The following is a 13,734-nucleotide window of genomic DNA, read 5'->3' as shown; positions in this document are numbered from 1 at the left end:
AAGACAAAACCGTAAAGAAGAATATGGACTTGAATATATATAAACATTTCACGCTCACATTCGTACACTGATGGCAGAGGCTGACATGAGAGATGCCACCCGTTAAGAGGCAAACACACAGATAGTCAACCTCCAACAAGTGAGCAATTCTCATTGGATATCTCACATGAGTCTGTGATTGTTTGTCTGTTTGTCAGCAGGAGCACAAAGAAAGTACTGGCCTGATTTTAATTAAACTTAATGAAAGGATGTAGCATGGGCCAAGGATGAATCTCTTACATTTTGGAGCATGAGACGAATCACGGGGCAGATTCAAGAATTATTTTTTCATTCATTTCATATTTTCATTAACATTGCGAGGAAAGGACATGGCCTTGGTGGAGGTCTGTGCTCTCCGAGTGCCCTTCTGGTTTTCGTTCTAATTCACCCAGTTGTGAGATCTGATGCTTGTACTTATTTCACCACAGTGAGCTGCAACAAGTGACTCACAAATTAGCAAAACGTTCTGCTTATCACTGCTACACTATCCTGTAACACATGTCCATACCTGTAGAGGTTCTAGCTGAAGGTTAATGTCTTCAGGGGTTCAAGCTCAGGCTTTTATTCAGCATTTGAATAACAAGCATTTGAATAACAAGAATATTGTTGTTATTCAAATGCGGCACACAGGCCTTTGTCAAATGATCTTGTAATATATTATTCCTGCATGCTGTCTCACAACAGCATCACAAAACATCTCCCTCAGTAATTAGTTTTACTACATTTTTGATCAATCCTGAAGCTACTTCAGAAATATTGTTTTTGAACCCTTCTGCACCCCTAAATCAAAACAAGAGCTGTTATTATGAAGGGTAAATAAAGACACAGAGCAACAACTTTTTCACATTTTTGTTAAACGTTGCAAAAGAAGTCGCTGCCACATGCTGCTTCTCCATACGGACTCACATAAAAATAAAAACAGAGAAACAATGGGAGTAGTTGACCAAGGCATATTTGTGTGATTGTAAGCTACTAGCGTTAACCAGTCATAGATTTTGCATTCTGTGTAAGATATCCCTTTAATATCCTTTTATATATTAGGTTATTGTGAGTGATGTTGCAAATCAATGAGCAGGACTATTTTATACCCTTATTGGATTTTACATCAATGTGAAGTGCCTTTATTTAAAACTGCACTAATCAATGGAAGGTGTCACTCGTGGTGATGAAACTGCAGAGAATTATTGCCCGGCATTTGAATGGCCCTGTAGCGGCCAGCCGATGAAAGACAGATGGAAAAAAGTCCTGGGGGGGTGGGATGGATATAAAGTCAGAGTGGATGCAAGGAGATTCAAAGAGGGTAAAGAGGGCGACAGACATATAATATCCATCCATCCATCCATTTTCCTCCGCTTATCCGGGGTCGGGTCGCGGTGGCAACAGGCCAAGCAGGCTGACCCAGACCTCCCTCTCACCGGCAACATGTTCCAGCTCATTCTGGGGGATCCCGAGGCGTTCCCAGGCCAGCTGGGAGATGTAATCCCTCCAGCGTGTTCTGGGTCTTCCCCGGGGTCTCTTCCCAGTTGGACGTGCCTGGAAAACCTCCAGTGGGAGGCGACATATAATATCAATATCAAATATCAATATCAATATCACAATATCAAAATATATATGAAAGTGAAAAATGAAAAAAATAAATGTATTCAAAAAAATTCCAGAACTGAATCAAAATGATATTCAACCCAAAAACACTTTTCGTTCACTTATTTTTATTTAGAATACATTGCTGTATTTTTCAATGTTCAAGACCACAACTTGAACTTTCAGGTTCACATTTTTTTTTTTTCAAATGATCAGAACTTTTGACCTGGATTTAGCTCCATATTAATACATCTAATACAATTGAGTTAATTCTCTTTTAACTTTAATTTAATTCAGAGTATTGATAACCACGTTTACTTGTTGGGATTCTTCATTTGCAGTTAGAGCAGCTCAGATTATTCTGGCATTTATTTTCAAGTGCAGCAGATTAGTCAGATAAACATTAATTCTGTGAACTCTACTCCAGTTTAGTTTGACAAAAATAGGTTTCAAGATTTTTCCCGTTCGTCCTTGAATGCAGCATTAGCTCCGTCAACTTGTTGCGCAACCGGAGAGAAACGCCCCCCTCCTCCCTCTGAGCTCAGCTGAAGCTCTTCCTCTCTGCTCTCTCTCTCTCTGTCACACTGCTGCACACAACTCACCAAGAGCGTAAACATGGCTGCGAACCGGGTGATCGTTTACGGAGGAAGAGGAGCTCTGGGCGCAACGTGTGTCCAGCATTTCAAATCCAAAGGATGGGTGAGTGGGAGTCAATGCTACAGTGGGAGTCAATGCTATCAATAAATGCTAACTCAATGCTGAACGACAAGCTGACTGTAGTTTCTTTATTCGTGACGTTTGACAGTGGGTCGCTTGCATCGACATGGCTGCAAACGAGGAGGCGAACGAGAACGTGATCGTGAAGTTGAGTGAGTCTTTCACCGAGCAGGCAGGACAGGTGAGCTGCACATGACAGTATGCATCATGAATTATATCTATTATATCTATAATTAGATTCATCGGTTCTGCTCAACTGTATGCTAATGCTGCGTTCAAGTCACATTTGAAAAGAAGGGAGAAAAGTTCGTGAATCTAACAACTATATATTATCTTTCAACAAGATATTGTTGGTTTGGCTGTCTTTTTACATCTTACATTACTGGATATATTTTAATATTTTATAAATTAATAAAAGTTTATATATTTGTAGGCTTGTGACAGTTTATTTTCTATCCTGTTTATCCAGTTAATGCTGGGTACAACCTGGACAATACATATACAAATCTAAAATAGAATAGTTAATTCATTATTAGGCAATATTCTCATTTTATACAGGTTAGTATATTAACATATTTTTGTGTTTTTATTTAGCTAGTTTACATGATTTTTGTAAAATGCTGGAGCATAGCTCATGCATGTCTTTGTCACCTTATGATAGAACATCCTTGCAATTTTCTTTTTTGCAATAACGGTTATAAATAAACTCTCTGTAATCATCACTCATTCATCCCCTGCTGTGAATGTTTTTTTTTCCAATTCCCTTCCTGAACGCAGCGCAGAATGTGTGGTAAACATTTCCAGCTGGTGTTTTTATTTCAGAGATAGTCTCCCCGTGGCTTTATGAAAAGGTGTTGGTAGTTATCTCTCATTTTGTGCAGGTGACGACAGATGTGGCCAAGTTACTAGGGGAGCAGAAAGTGGATGCCATCTTGTGCGTGGCAGGAGGATGGGCGGGAGGAAGCTGTAGTTCCAAAGGTGAGATTTCAACCTTTTTTGTTTGCTGTGACATTAATCATCAGCTACTTGTTTCCTGCAGCCATTCATGCACAAAATTAAACTCAGCCTAAATAAACTGTACGGTAATTAAGAAGCGGACGTTTAGCTTAGCTTAGCATAAAGACTGGAAACTGTTGGAACAGCTAGCATGGCTCAGCCCAAAGGTAACAAAATCCACCAAGTAGCACCTTTAAAGCTCACTGAATATCACACATCTTCTTTGTGTGATTCTGGTCCAAGCCGAGAAATAATCGGATACAAACCCCATTTTGATTTTTCCACGGATTAAGCAAATGATATATAATGTGTTGATTTGTGAGCTTTAGAGGCGCTGATGCAGATTTTGTTGCTGTTGTACAGAGCCAGGCTAGCTGTACCCTCTCTTTGTGCTAAGCTAAGCCAACCAACTGCTGTAGCTTTATATTTATAACAGACAGATACAAGAGTGGTATCGATCTTCTCATGTGGCTCTCTGTGCCAGAAACTAAATAAGATGATGCATCTTTAAAAGCATGTTTGATAAATGAGAAACCAGCAAATTAAAAATGTTCCCCGTCTCTCTTAGATTTGTACAAAAACACAGATCTGATGTGGAAACAGAGCGTGTGGACCTCCACTATCTCCGGCCACCTCGCCGCTCTGCACCTAAAACCAGGTGGACTGTTGACTTTGGCCGGGGCCAAAGCTGCCCTGTCGGGCACTGGAGGTAAGGAACACACACACACACACACACACACACACACACACACACACACACACACACACTTGTGTTTACCCTTCTCATCACGATGACCTGGTTTGGCCGCGTGTCACGTCAGGGTTGCAGGCAGACTTTGATGTATCGGAGACTCGATTTTGCAGATAGCTTTGTTGTCCAACCTGTCGATTCAAATAAAGCAGGTAATGGAAAGCACTGCAGGGCTTTGACCGGGGAATTGACATCCTGATCAGAGACGCGGGGGATTCTCATGCAGTTCACAACAGTGAGAGGAAAAGGTGTCAATAAAATGGATCCGAGAATCAAAACCAGAAGGGGAAAAAAGATACAATAGCCGATGAGCTCTGTGGAAGCAGCAGTTTGTCCGTGTGCAACCCTTTACTCTGTTAGTGTCCTTGGGCATGTAGCTCAAGCCTTATTTTACTCTACACAAGACCAGCTGAATGACAAAAATGTGACTGATTAGCGTTCATTAATGCAGCTAACAAAAGACAACTATTCCTTTTGACATTTCAGACTATTGAGAAAATAACAGGCAGATTAAATGATAGTAAAAATAATCATTAGTTGCAGCCTTATTGAAAAAATAAACTTGTACATCACTAGAAAGCACGAATTATACTTAAGATACCTTAAGCCTGGATCTCTGCAGAGAACGGTCTTATTGGTAATTCTAAGTCATGTTGTGTAGATCTGAGCATCAAACACGCCGATTTGTTGATCCAGCTTCTTGTCGGGAGGCAGTGTTGAAACAGACAAACCCAAATCTGTGACGGTATAAAAGAAAACAGCCACAGAAACCAGACCAGCTCTGGAATTGACAACGTGCAAAATTATCTTTAAAATAAATAAAAAACTCCATATGTGTAATTAAAATGATTTGTCTTTCATTGGTGACTACCGTACGTATTGTTTTCGGACATTAAGTCCCAGGATGGTCCACCGAAAGAGGCGGGACCCTGCCTCTCTATAGTAGACCATTGTTCATGTGACACCAGCCGGCCTCTGTGGCATCCAGAGAGGATTTGGTGTGGTGCCATGTGATGTGCCATGTGATGTGCAGTCTCCCCCTCTATTCAAGCTAACCACTGGTTGGGCAGAGATCCAACTCCACGGCGATACAAAGCCCCGATTCAGCACAAAGCCCACAATCTCATTGGCTGCTGGCTTATGAAGATGACTCAGCAGTTGAGGCTCCATACACATTATCCATGTGGACAGCCTGCGTAAACTGCACTGATGCAGTTTGGGGATCCTGATCTATTGTTTTCTTTTGACTGAGGTTGTATTTACTGGGAGCCTGCAGCCCCTCTGCAGAGGCAATTTCTTTAGGTATTAGGTGTATTTTTAAATACAAGAAAACTGTGAAAGTTATCTCGTATAAAAAAAGAAACATATCTGTGTGGTCTAATTAAACACGAGTCAACATCAAGAGCCACATGTAAGGAAATATAACAAACACCGCTGAGAGGTACTTCCTTTCTTCTGTGTGCTTTGATCAAACAAAGTGAGGAAAAAGTTAATGAGCGTTGACCAAAATCCAGATAATCTGTGCGGCGGAAACAAGAAAAGCAGATTCGGATAACTAATTGACTTTGAAGGTTGTTGTGAATTAAAGGTTTAAGAATGAATACCCCGTTAAATGTTGTGAATATTATTCACAGATGTTGGGGGATAACCAGACGAGTATCACGTCCGCAAATAAAAGGGTGAAAATGCAAGATCATTTTGTGATTGATCAAAATGTTCTGCCCAGTGAACAAAAACATCTTTGTTGCTCTGAATCAATCATTAATTACATTTTGAAATTCCAAAGCCAACTTAAAAGACCAAGAGTGGGTTGTCGGACCTCGTGCAGGGCTTTTTAATAATCCTAACCTTTTGATTTAGGGTTTAAAACAGAGGTCGAGCCCCAGAAGGAGGGGGGTCTTTTCTGTGCTCTCCATGCGACTTTTGTTCATAATCTCCAATCTGATTATCCTCTAAAATATGCAAAAGATAGCTTTCAGTGTTTGGAGGCACAGCAAACAATCGTATGTATTATATTCAAGCAGCTTGTTGCCCGTTGTCTTCCACACAGAAGTCCAGTTTTTATTCTAGCATACCTAGAAGTTGCCTAGAGTTGAGCCTGTGAAACATGAGTGGTGCAGGATTCAGAATAGTCTTTGATATGAAGACACTTGTCTTCTGACTGTAGTGCCAACCTGGGACTCTAAAGTATATTGGCTGAAGTCCTTTGCTTAGGCTCTCACATTCTAGCTTCTTCTGATCCAATTCCCCATTTAATCTTCTTCCTGGAGCTCGTTGCTCCGGCTGTTCCTAAATTCAATCTTATCCGAGTTAAGTGTTTACTAAGATTTACTGAATTAAAACGGGTGGAATCACACAAACTGTTTCTGACGTTGAGACGTTGTTGTTACAACATGTTTACACCTGCTAAGTTCCAGGTGTAACTGTTACATCGCTGACTGAATCAAATGACACAGCTAAAGTTAGCTAGCCAATGTTTGACGAGGTCAACACACCCGTCGCAACACTTTATTTAAAACGCTTTACAGAAAAATAACAGGAGTGTTGACTTCACCGTCTTTAGACTGCTGCGTCTCTAACTCGTGCCTCCTTTTTTTGATTTTTCTCTTGGTGAAAATCAAAAGCTTGTAATAAAAGCCATGTCACCACCCCTCGTTCTCATTGGTCATGAGATTGGTTTAGTCGGGTGGGCAGATGCTTTGCGTTCTTCAGAAAGCTTGTTAGATTTTGGGGGGTAGAGGCACACTTACTGTTTCCAGATGCTGAAGCTACAAAACATTCCGATAACTTTATCCGGTTTCAAAATCAAACGACAGAGAAGAGAACAAGCGGTTAGAGATGTTTCATATGTAGTGTGTGTAGTAAACTGAATGTGATTAGTTTATTTATCAGAGCACAAACATACCTGGCTACAAATTCATTTGTAAAGGTCTCAAGCTGTTCCTACTGGAGATTCTCCCAATTTCCTTCCACTTGACCTCTCCCCACTAAACCAATGCCATCCACTCCCAGGCACAGTGTGTCATGCCGTTGATGTGGTCTATGTTGCCTCTGCAAACTGAATTTTCCCCGAGGACATTAAAATAAATCTTCCATCTGCACCCTCCAGGCATGGTGGGCTACGGCATGGCCAAAGCTGCCGTCCACCAGCTGTGTCAGAGTCTCGCAGCAAAGAACAGTGGGATGCCATCGGGAGCCGCTGCTGTGGCCATACTACCGTAAGTACTGCAGGGAAATGTTGTGGACACACTCAATGCACGTTTAGGTGAGGATGTGGGAATCACAGGTGGGAGGCTTTTAATATTAATCGTCCACCAAATGTGTCCCTTTAGTATCGAATAGCTTCAACCTGTGGTCCTGAGAGGTGGCTCTGAAAACATTTGTGTCTGTCTCTTTTGTGGAGGATAGTAGTCTGTTTGGAGTCACAGCAACTTTAATCGATGTCTCAGAAATTAAAACTTAAAGAAATAACCAATACTACGTTCCAAATCGCATCCTATTTCTTTTTACTTGATGTACTACAGCTGCCCTTACATAGTATGTTCTGTTGCATGCAGTATGCATTCAATCAGGACATACTTTGCCATGACATGGCACCTTGAACTCTATCCTCTTGCCCAGAGGATTGTTTTCAGAATAGCCAAAAAAAGCATGCTGGTTTGCAGACTGCAAAATACGACCAGATGGTAATTTTGGCATTCAGCATTTATTATTCTATGTATTGGGACATACTAAATCGTCTCTGGCATACTAGATAGTATGGTAGTATTGGCATTGGAATGCACAGCAAGTCTCACTCATTTTGCTTACTGTTGGTAAGATTGTCTTCTCAATGAAGAGAATAACCAACAAGAAGTTTTCTTTAAATCTCAAAAAGGATGTTAAGCTTTGATTTCCATCTGCTTCTGAGGAGGATAGAAGAGAAATGTGAGGGAATTTGAGCTGTAAGGACTCGTCGATTCATCGGTCATCTGTCATTGCAGTTAAAGAACGTAGGCTTTGGGCTCACGCTAAAATGATGAATAACTGACCTGAAGAGAACGTTTAAAGCTTCACCAGACAACCTTGGTTTTTTTCTCCTTTACATTTTATTAATCCTTGTTGCACTACGCATCTTTAAATACACCGACGCTGCAAGAAGCCGGTAAAAGAAGCGAAGACTAAAGCTACTGTGCCGTTAAATGACCTGTGCCTCACAATTCTTTGTCATGTCCGATGGATACAGGAAGTGGGAGGTTGAAGATAAGCTGCAGGAGTAAAAGATGGATAAGGCTGCCAACGTCACCCAGTGGATCTGTGGTTGTGCACATGATCTGTTTTAGATGAATGGCGCACACACAGGCGTTTGCATCATTGCATCTTTATCTAATTTAAAATATTTTTTTGGTTTTTGCAATGTCATCATGAGAAGCTAGAAATGGATTTTCTCTCTCTGGTTGTAGTTTCTCTCCAGCATGCTGTCACATCTGTTCAGCATTAGCCCCATGACTTGCATTTCTGTTGGAGACAACCGCCTACTCCTGCTGCGCCATCATTTACCAGCACTATATAGCATTTGTGCATGAGGGATATTCCTGCAAAGAAATGTATATTTGTATACATCTTATAAACCTTGACAATCCCTCCCACCAAAAAAAAAAACACTGCAGTACTCCTGGGTCAGGATGCGTTGTTTATAAGCTATTGCACAGAAGTACTGCATGTTAATGTTAGCATGGTTACACAAAAGGTGACAAGAAAAGCGTGCTGTGTTGAATTGCCAAGTGAAATATGAAGTCATGAATATGATAATAAAACACAAACATGATGCAAATCATTTTTCTTTCCGAACCCTGTGCTCTGATTGTGGTCTGTATGTGTGGAGGTGCTGCAGACTGCCAGCTTTCTCTCTCTCTGTCTCTCTCTCTCTCTCTCGCTGTCTCTCTCTCTGTCTCTCGCTCTGTCTCTGTCTCTCTCTCTCTCGCTGTCTCTCTCGCTCTGTCTCGCTCTGTGTCTCTGTCTCTGTATCTCTCTCTGTCTCTGTCTCTGTCTGTCTCTGTCTCTCTCTGTCTCTCTCTCTCTCTGTCTCTCTCTCTCTCTCTCTCTCTCTCTCTCTCTGTGTCTCTCTCTCTGCCGCTCACTCCCTGATTGTCATCTGGCTTAATTTGACAGGGTTACCTTGGATACGCCGATGAACAGGAAGTTCATGCCCGACGCAGACTTCGGTTCCTGGACACCGCTGGAGTACATCGCAGAGTGAGTGCTGAAGCGGATAATGACTCCTACTGTTATTTGCAGGCTGTAGGGAGCTCTGTAACATCTGTCTCCATCAATATAACTTCAACAAATGTGTATCTGCTCTAGAGTCACATTTGGAAAATGTTCATGCATCCTAAAGACACCACCCAATGCTTTTTATAGACTTTTGCATTTCGGAAAATTCCACCCTGCAATGCACTTATAATATGAATCTACGAGGTTCGGTTTTTATAATGTATTTATTTTTGTTTAATACATACTGAAACATCGTGTCTGTTACTGTTAAATGTTACTCGGAGTGTGTCGTGTGTGCCATATTTTTCGTTCTCTGTACACACGATTTGTTCAGTTGGTGTACGACTATCTTCTACACGTGTCTGACACTGAAACGTGTCTGTTTTACATGCTGTCCTGTCGAGGCTGCTAAAACGCTCTTTGAGTCTTAGAGACTCTCCGACATCCTGAACATCACATTTAGCTGTTTGATGCTTCAGATCAGAGAAACAATTTCCAGCTATCAACCTTAACGTTACTGGCAATACCTGATGTAATGTTAAGCAAGTTGTGCTCAAGAATGAACTGCATATGAGCACAGAATATGAAGTACAATAGCTATTTATAGCCATTTTTTCCATTTAAATGTATTACAGTTTTATCAAACCTTCATCAAATGAAATCTTCTTTGTGGTGTAAATAGACCCAGGTTCATGTCTGGTCACGTATTCATGTCAAATTTATTATTAAAAAAAAGACAGCGAGAGATTTGAAATATGGCGTTTCACCACAAGATGTTCAAATGGATCTATGCTGGTCTGTCTTATGATTGATGGCACAGTTGTGTGTTTTTCTTGCTTGCTCATCACTGGAGCTCATCCATTTTTCTGTCTGCGAAGTGTATTATTTATGACTTACTTATTTAATCCACATATTTTACATCGAATATTTAATCCTCCTACTATATTTAAAACGATTTACTTGACAGTACAGTTGTTTGTCATGTTAGGGAACTAAAGTGATTAAGCTCTTACTTAACAAATGGTCTCAGTATGTGAAATGGCTGCTATGTGGACTAACATCCTCACACATGAATACAAATGGCCTCATTGGATCCACAAGAGTCTCAGCTTTCTAGTCAAACCTGATTTATGCAATTCTGAGACTGTTTAGGGACCCCAGTATGCAGAAATACTCAAACACAACATTTTTAGAATAGGTGAAAAAACACACATTTATACTGCATACAAACATGTTTATTTCCTTAACTGCATGGGGATTAGCATTAAGTGAGCATGTCTGTAAAGGGGAGACTTGTGGGTACCTGTAGAACCCATTTTCAGGCACATATCTTGAGGTGAGAGGTCAAGAGACCCCTGAGAATATAACCGTTCCAGCGAAAATGTAGCCTAATTTCTGAGTATTATTCAGCCACTTTACAAACTAGCATGACCACTGGATTCATTAGCGACATGAGCAATGCTACTCTTTTTCTTTTGCATTTGTTTATTCATCCATCTTTTCAACAGTTCTAAAACTTTCCAAAACAACAATGTCTGTGGGGGAAAAGGGTTTTGATTAATGATCGATTAAATTCTTTAATTAATTCCAGTAATTAGTACAAAGGAAACAGTGATTTGAACTCTCCTAAATGAATACATTGAGACAGAAGTTTGTGTTTACGCTCTGCGTAGGCCAGGAGAGATTAGAGGGGATGTGATCCAGTTTGATAATCCCTGAGGAAACAGATGAGGGTCTGAGGACAGAAATAGAAACAATCTGTGTGGCGGGAAATGAAGGGATGTGGCACCCGTTCCTTCATTGTCCCTATTCCTATCTGCTGTACTCATCTTTCTGGCTTTCACATGACAAATGTCATTCATCAAACCTGTACACAACTGTTATTTCTAGTCCTCCTGCTTACTATGGAAACACAGATTGTCAGATTCCTTATTTAACGTCCAAAAAATATGGAGGATCAAGGCTGTCAATGTGTCATTTGTCAGTTAAAGTTACCGTCTATCCACTAAAAAGTTAGCACACTTTTCTCAATATCTTGTTGTTTGAATTATAAACATGTTTCTTTTTTCATCTTCAAAAAGAAGCCAAAGTTGGTGTTTAATTGATGGTTAAATGTGCAGCAATATGCACAAGAACTTTGCCTAAATTAATTGACAAACGATTTGAAATTAGCAAATTCAAGTAAACAATCTGATCTTTTATATTAATGCAATCCTTAATAAATCTTACAGAAGTGAACCAACATATATGTTGAAGTTACATAGACACGGTGCATTTTATAGACTTTTTTTATTTGTTTTTTTTATTTATGTTAAGTTTTTAAAAAAGCCATTTTAATCGTAACTACTCTTTGGACAAACAGCTTTTTAGGGTGATCCCTTGTGAGTATTTCCACAGTGTGGGGCTCAATAAGGTTGTTTTCTATGTGCATTATTGTTTACTCATTATTTTTGTCCTTTAATTTATTTATTTGCTTCACATTACTCGTTTTTGCCATTATTTTTGTTAGTGTTATAGCTTTTATGAGCACATATCATTTTCACATGTCATTTTTGATTGAGTTTTTTAGCGTCAACACGCGTGAGTCAGTTTCAGTACTTGTTTGCGTTCACATTTTGTTTTTAAAGTAGAACACCTGTCCTCATGACACTTCATACCCCGATGAAGACTTGTTAAGTCGAACCGCGTTGGATATCCATGATTTATTAAAGGTTTTTAACTTTTCCAGACTGCTTATTAATACCAAGAACTTCTTTCTTACGTAAGTCATTGTTCTTCCTTTTGTTCTTGACTGCTTGCCCCATCCTTGAAGAGCACCTGATTTCTACTTCAACATTACCAACAGAGTTTCTTGACGCACTCCCCATTGTTTCAAAAATATTCTGAATATATATATATATATATATATATATACTGTAAAAGTATAGTAGGAGATGACACTACAGTTCTGTATGAGAAGGTGCTGCATTTAAATTGCAAAGATTAAATTTAGAAATTTGTAGTGATGGTCTGAAAATAATACTAGAAATGCAACTAAACAAATTAACATATTGGGTTTTGATTGCTTCCTGAATAATGTTTGTATTTCATTTGTTTTGCTCCAGAATGTTCTTCAACTGGGCCGCGGGAGTGAACCGGCCGGCTTCAGGAAGCTTAATGCAGCTGCTGACCTCCGGAGGGGAAACCCAGGCTGTGGCCACGCAGTAGAGGACAGAGGGGAGGAGTGGAGACGGTGATGGGGGTTGGGAGGGAGAGATAAGGAGATGGAGAAGCCCAGAGATAGAGACTGGTAGAGAGAGGAGGAGGAGGAGGATATGAGGAAATGAGGAAATGAGGAAGAGGGTTTAAGGGTGTGGAGGTGAAGAAGAGAGATGGTAACAGAGAGGAACTGGATAAAATAAGAAGGTGGAGAGGAGACAGTTAGATGGGTTCATTTTGGAGGGGGAGGAGGAGGAGGAGGAGCTTTTATTGCAAATGCAGCCTCAGAGCGCCATCTAGCTGTGACGGTCTAAACTGTGTTTTATATACATATGTCCATACCATACGGTGATGGTATGGACACTCTTCAAACGTGCACAACAAATTTGAGGTATTCTTTCAAAGATCAGTGAAGTCAAATGAGTTAAATGAGAAACAATTCATATAAAAATGTTCATGTAGCTTCTAATCAGTGATCGCTTTCACACAGTCCTGATCCAAGAGAGAACATTGAAGAAAATTGCTGAAAATTAATTATCTGTCTTAACTTCCTCCAAAATGCATATCAGCTACTTCATACCTACATTAGCTTCAGTCGTTTCCTTTAAAGTCTTTGAAATCCAACACACAACGTTGTCAGTCCATTGTGACGTGACATCTGTAGACCTTTTGGTTCTTTTTTTGTATCGTCCCTGAAAGTCCTCTTCCACTGCAGAAACCTCGAAGTCGAAGAAAAAGCCGCTGTCTTCTTCTCTCAAACGGACAATAAGGTTGACGGTGAAGTGGCCTTATTTTATGTTTGTAGCTGTCAAGTCAAAGTGTCCTTGTTTTCCGCGGTGCTCTCTTCCTGTTGTGGGTTTTCTAAGTCGTGTATTGTAACTGTGTGAAATTCACAATAAAATGAGTCAACACCAAGGATCCATTTTAAGGTTCAGAGTTCATTCTTGACTTTGGAAACAGAAGTTGAAAAAGTGTCTCCGTGTTTTAATTCTTAGTTCACCGTGAATGCATGCTAGAGAAACAAGGTTTTCTTTCAAGGTAACCGAGGGGGAGTAACGTTGATCTATAACGTCAAGGTTCATTCTTGACCTTTTGAAATGACAGTTGACAAAAACAAAACCTCCAAGGTTGATTTAGTAGCCGTTCTGTAACTGATGAAGATCATTGAAAGCTCCAAAACTGCTACTAAATGGACCTTG

General features: G+C 40.2%; 1 protein-coding gene across 1 annotated transcript; it reads left to right on the top strand.

Annotated features, from left to right (window-relative positions):
* The first annotated feature begins 2,160 nt into the window (after positions 1–2,160).
* On the top strand, positions 2,161–13,451 carry qdpra (quinoid dihydropteridine reductase a). Its single transcript, XM_076103544.1, has 7 exons — positions 2,161–2,319; positions 2,426–2,518; positions 3,219–3,315; positions 3,902–4,042; positions 7,194–7,302; positions 9,236–9,319; positions 12,442–13,451. Exons 1-7 carry the CDS (start codon positions 2,236–2,238, stop codon positions 12,542–12,544), a joined length of 711 nt encoding a protein of 236 aa, XP_075959659.1. The 5' UTR covers positions 2,161–2,235; the 3' UTR covers positions 12,545–13,451.
* The last annotated feature ends 283 nt before the right edge of the window (positions 13,452–13,734 follow it).

This window comes from Anarhichas minor, unplaced genomic scaffold, assembly GCF_050575085.1.
Source record: "Anarhichas minor isolate MPS153535 unplaced genomic scaffold, ASM5057508v1 ptg000028l, whole genome shotgun sequence".
NCBI classification, from domain to species: Eukaryota; Metazoa; Chordata; class Actinopteri; order Perciformes; family Anarhichadidae; genus Anarhichas; species Anarhichas minor.
This window is presented reverse-complemented; position numbering and strand designations above follow the sequence as displayed.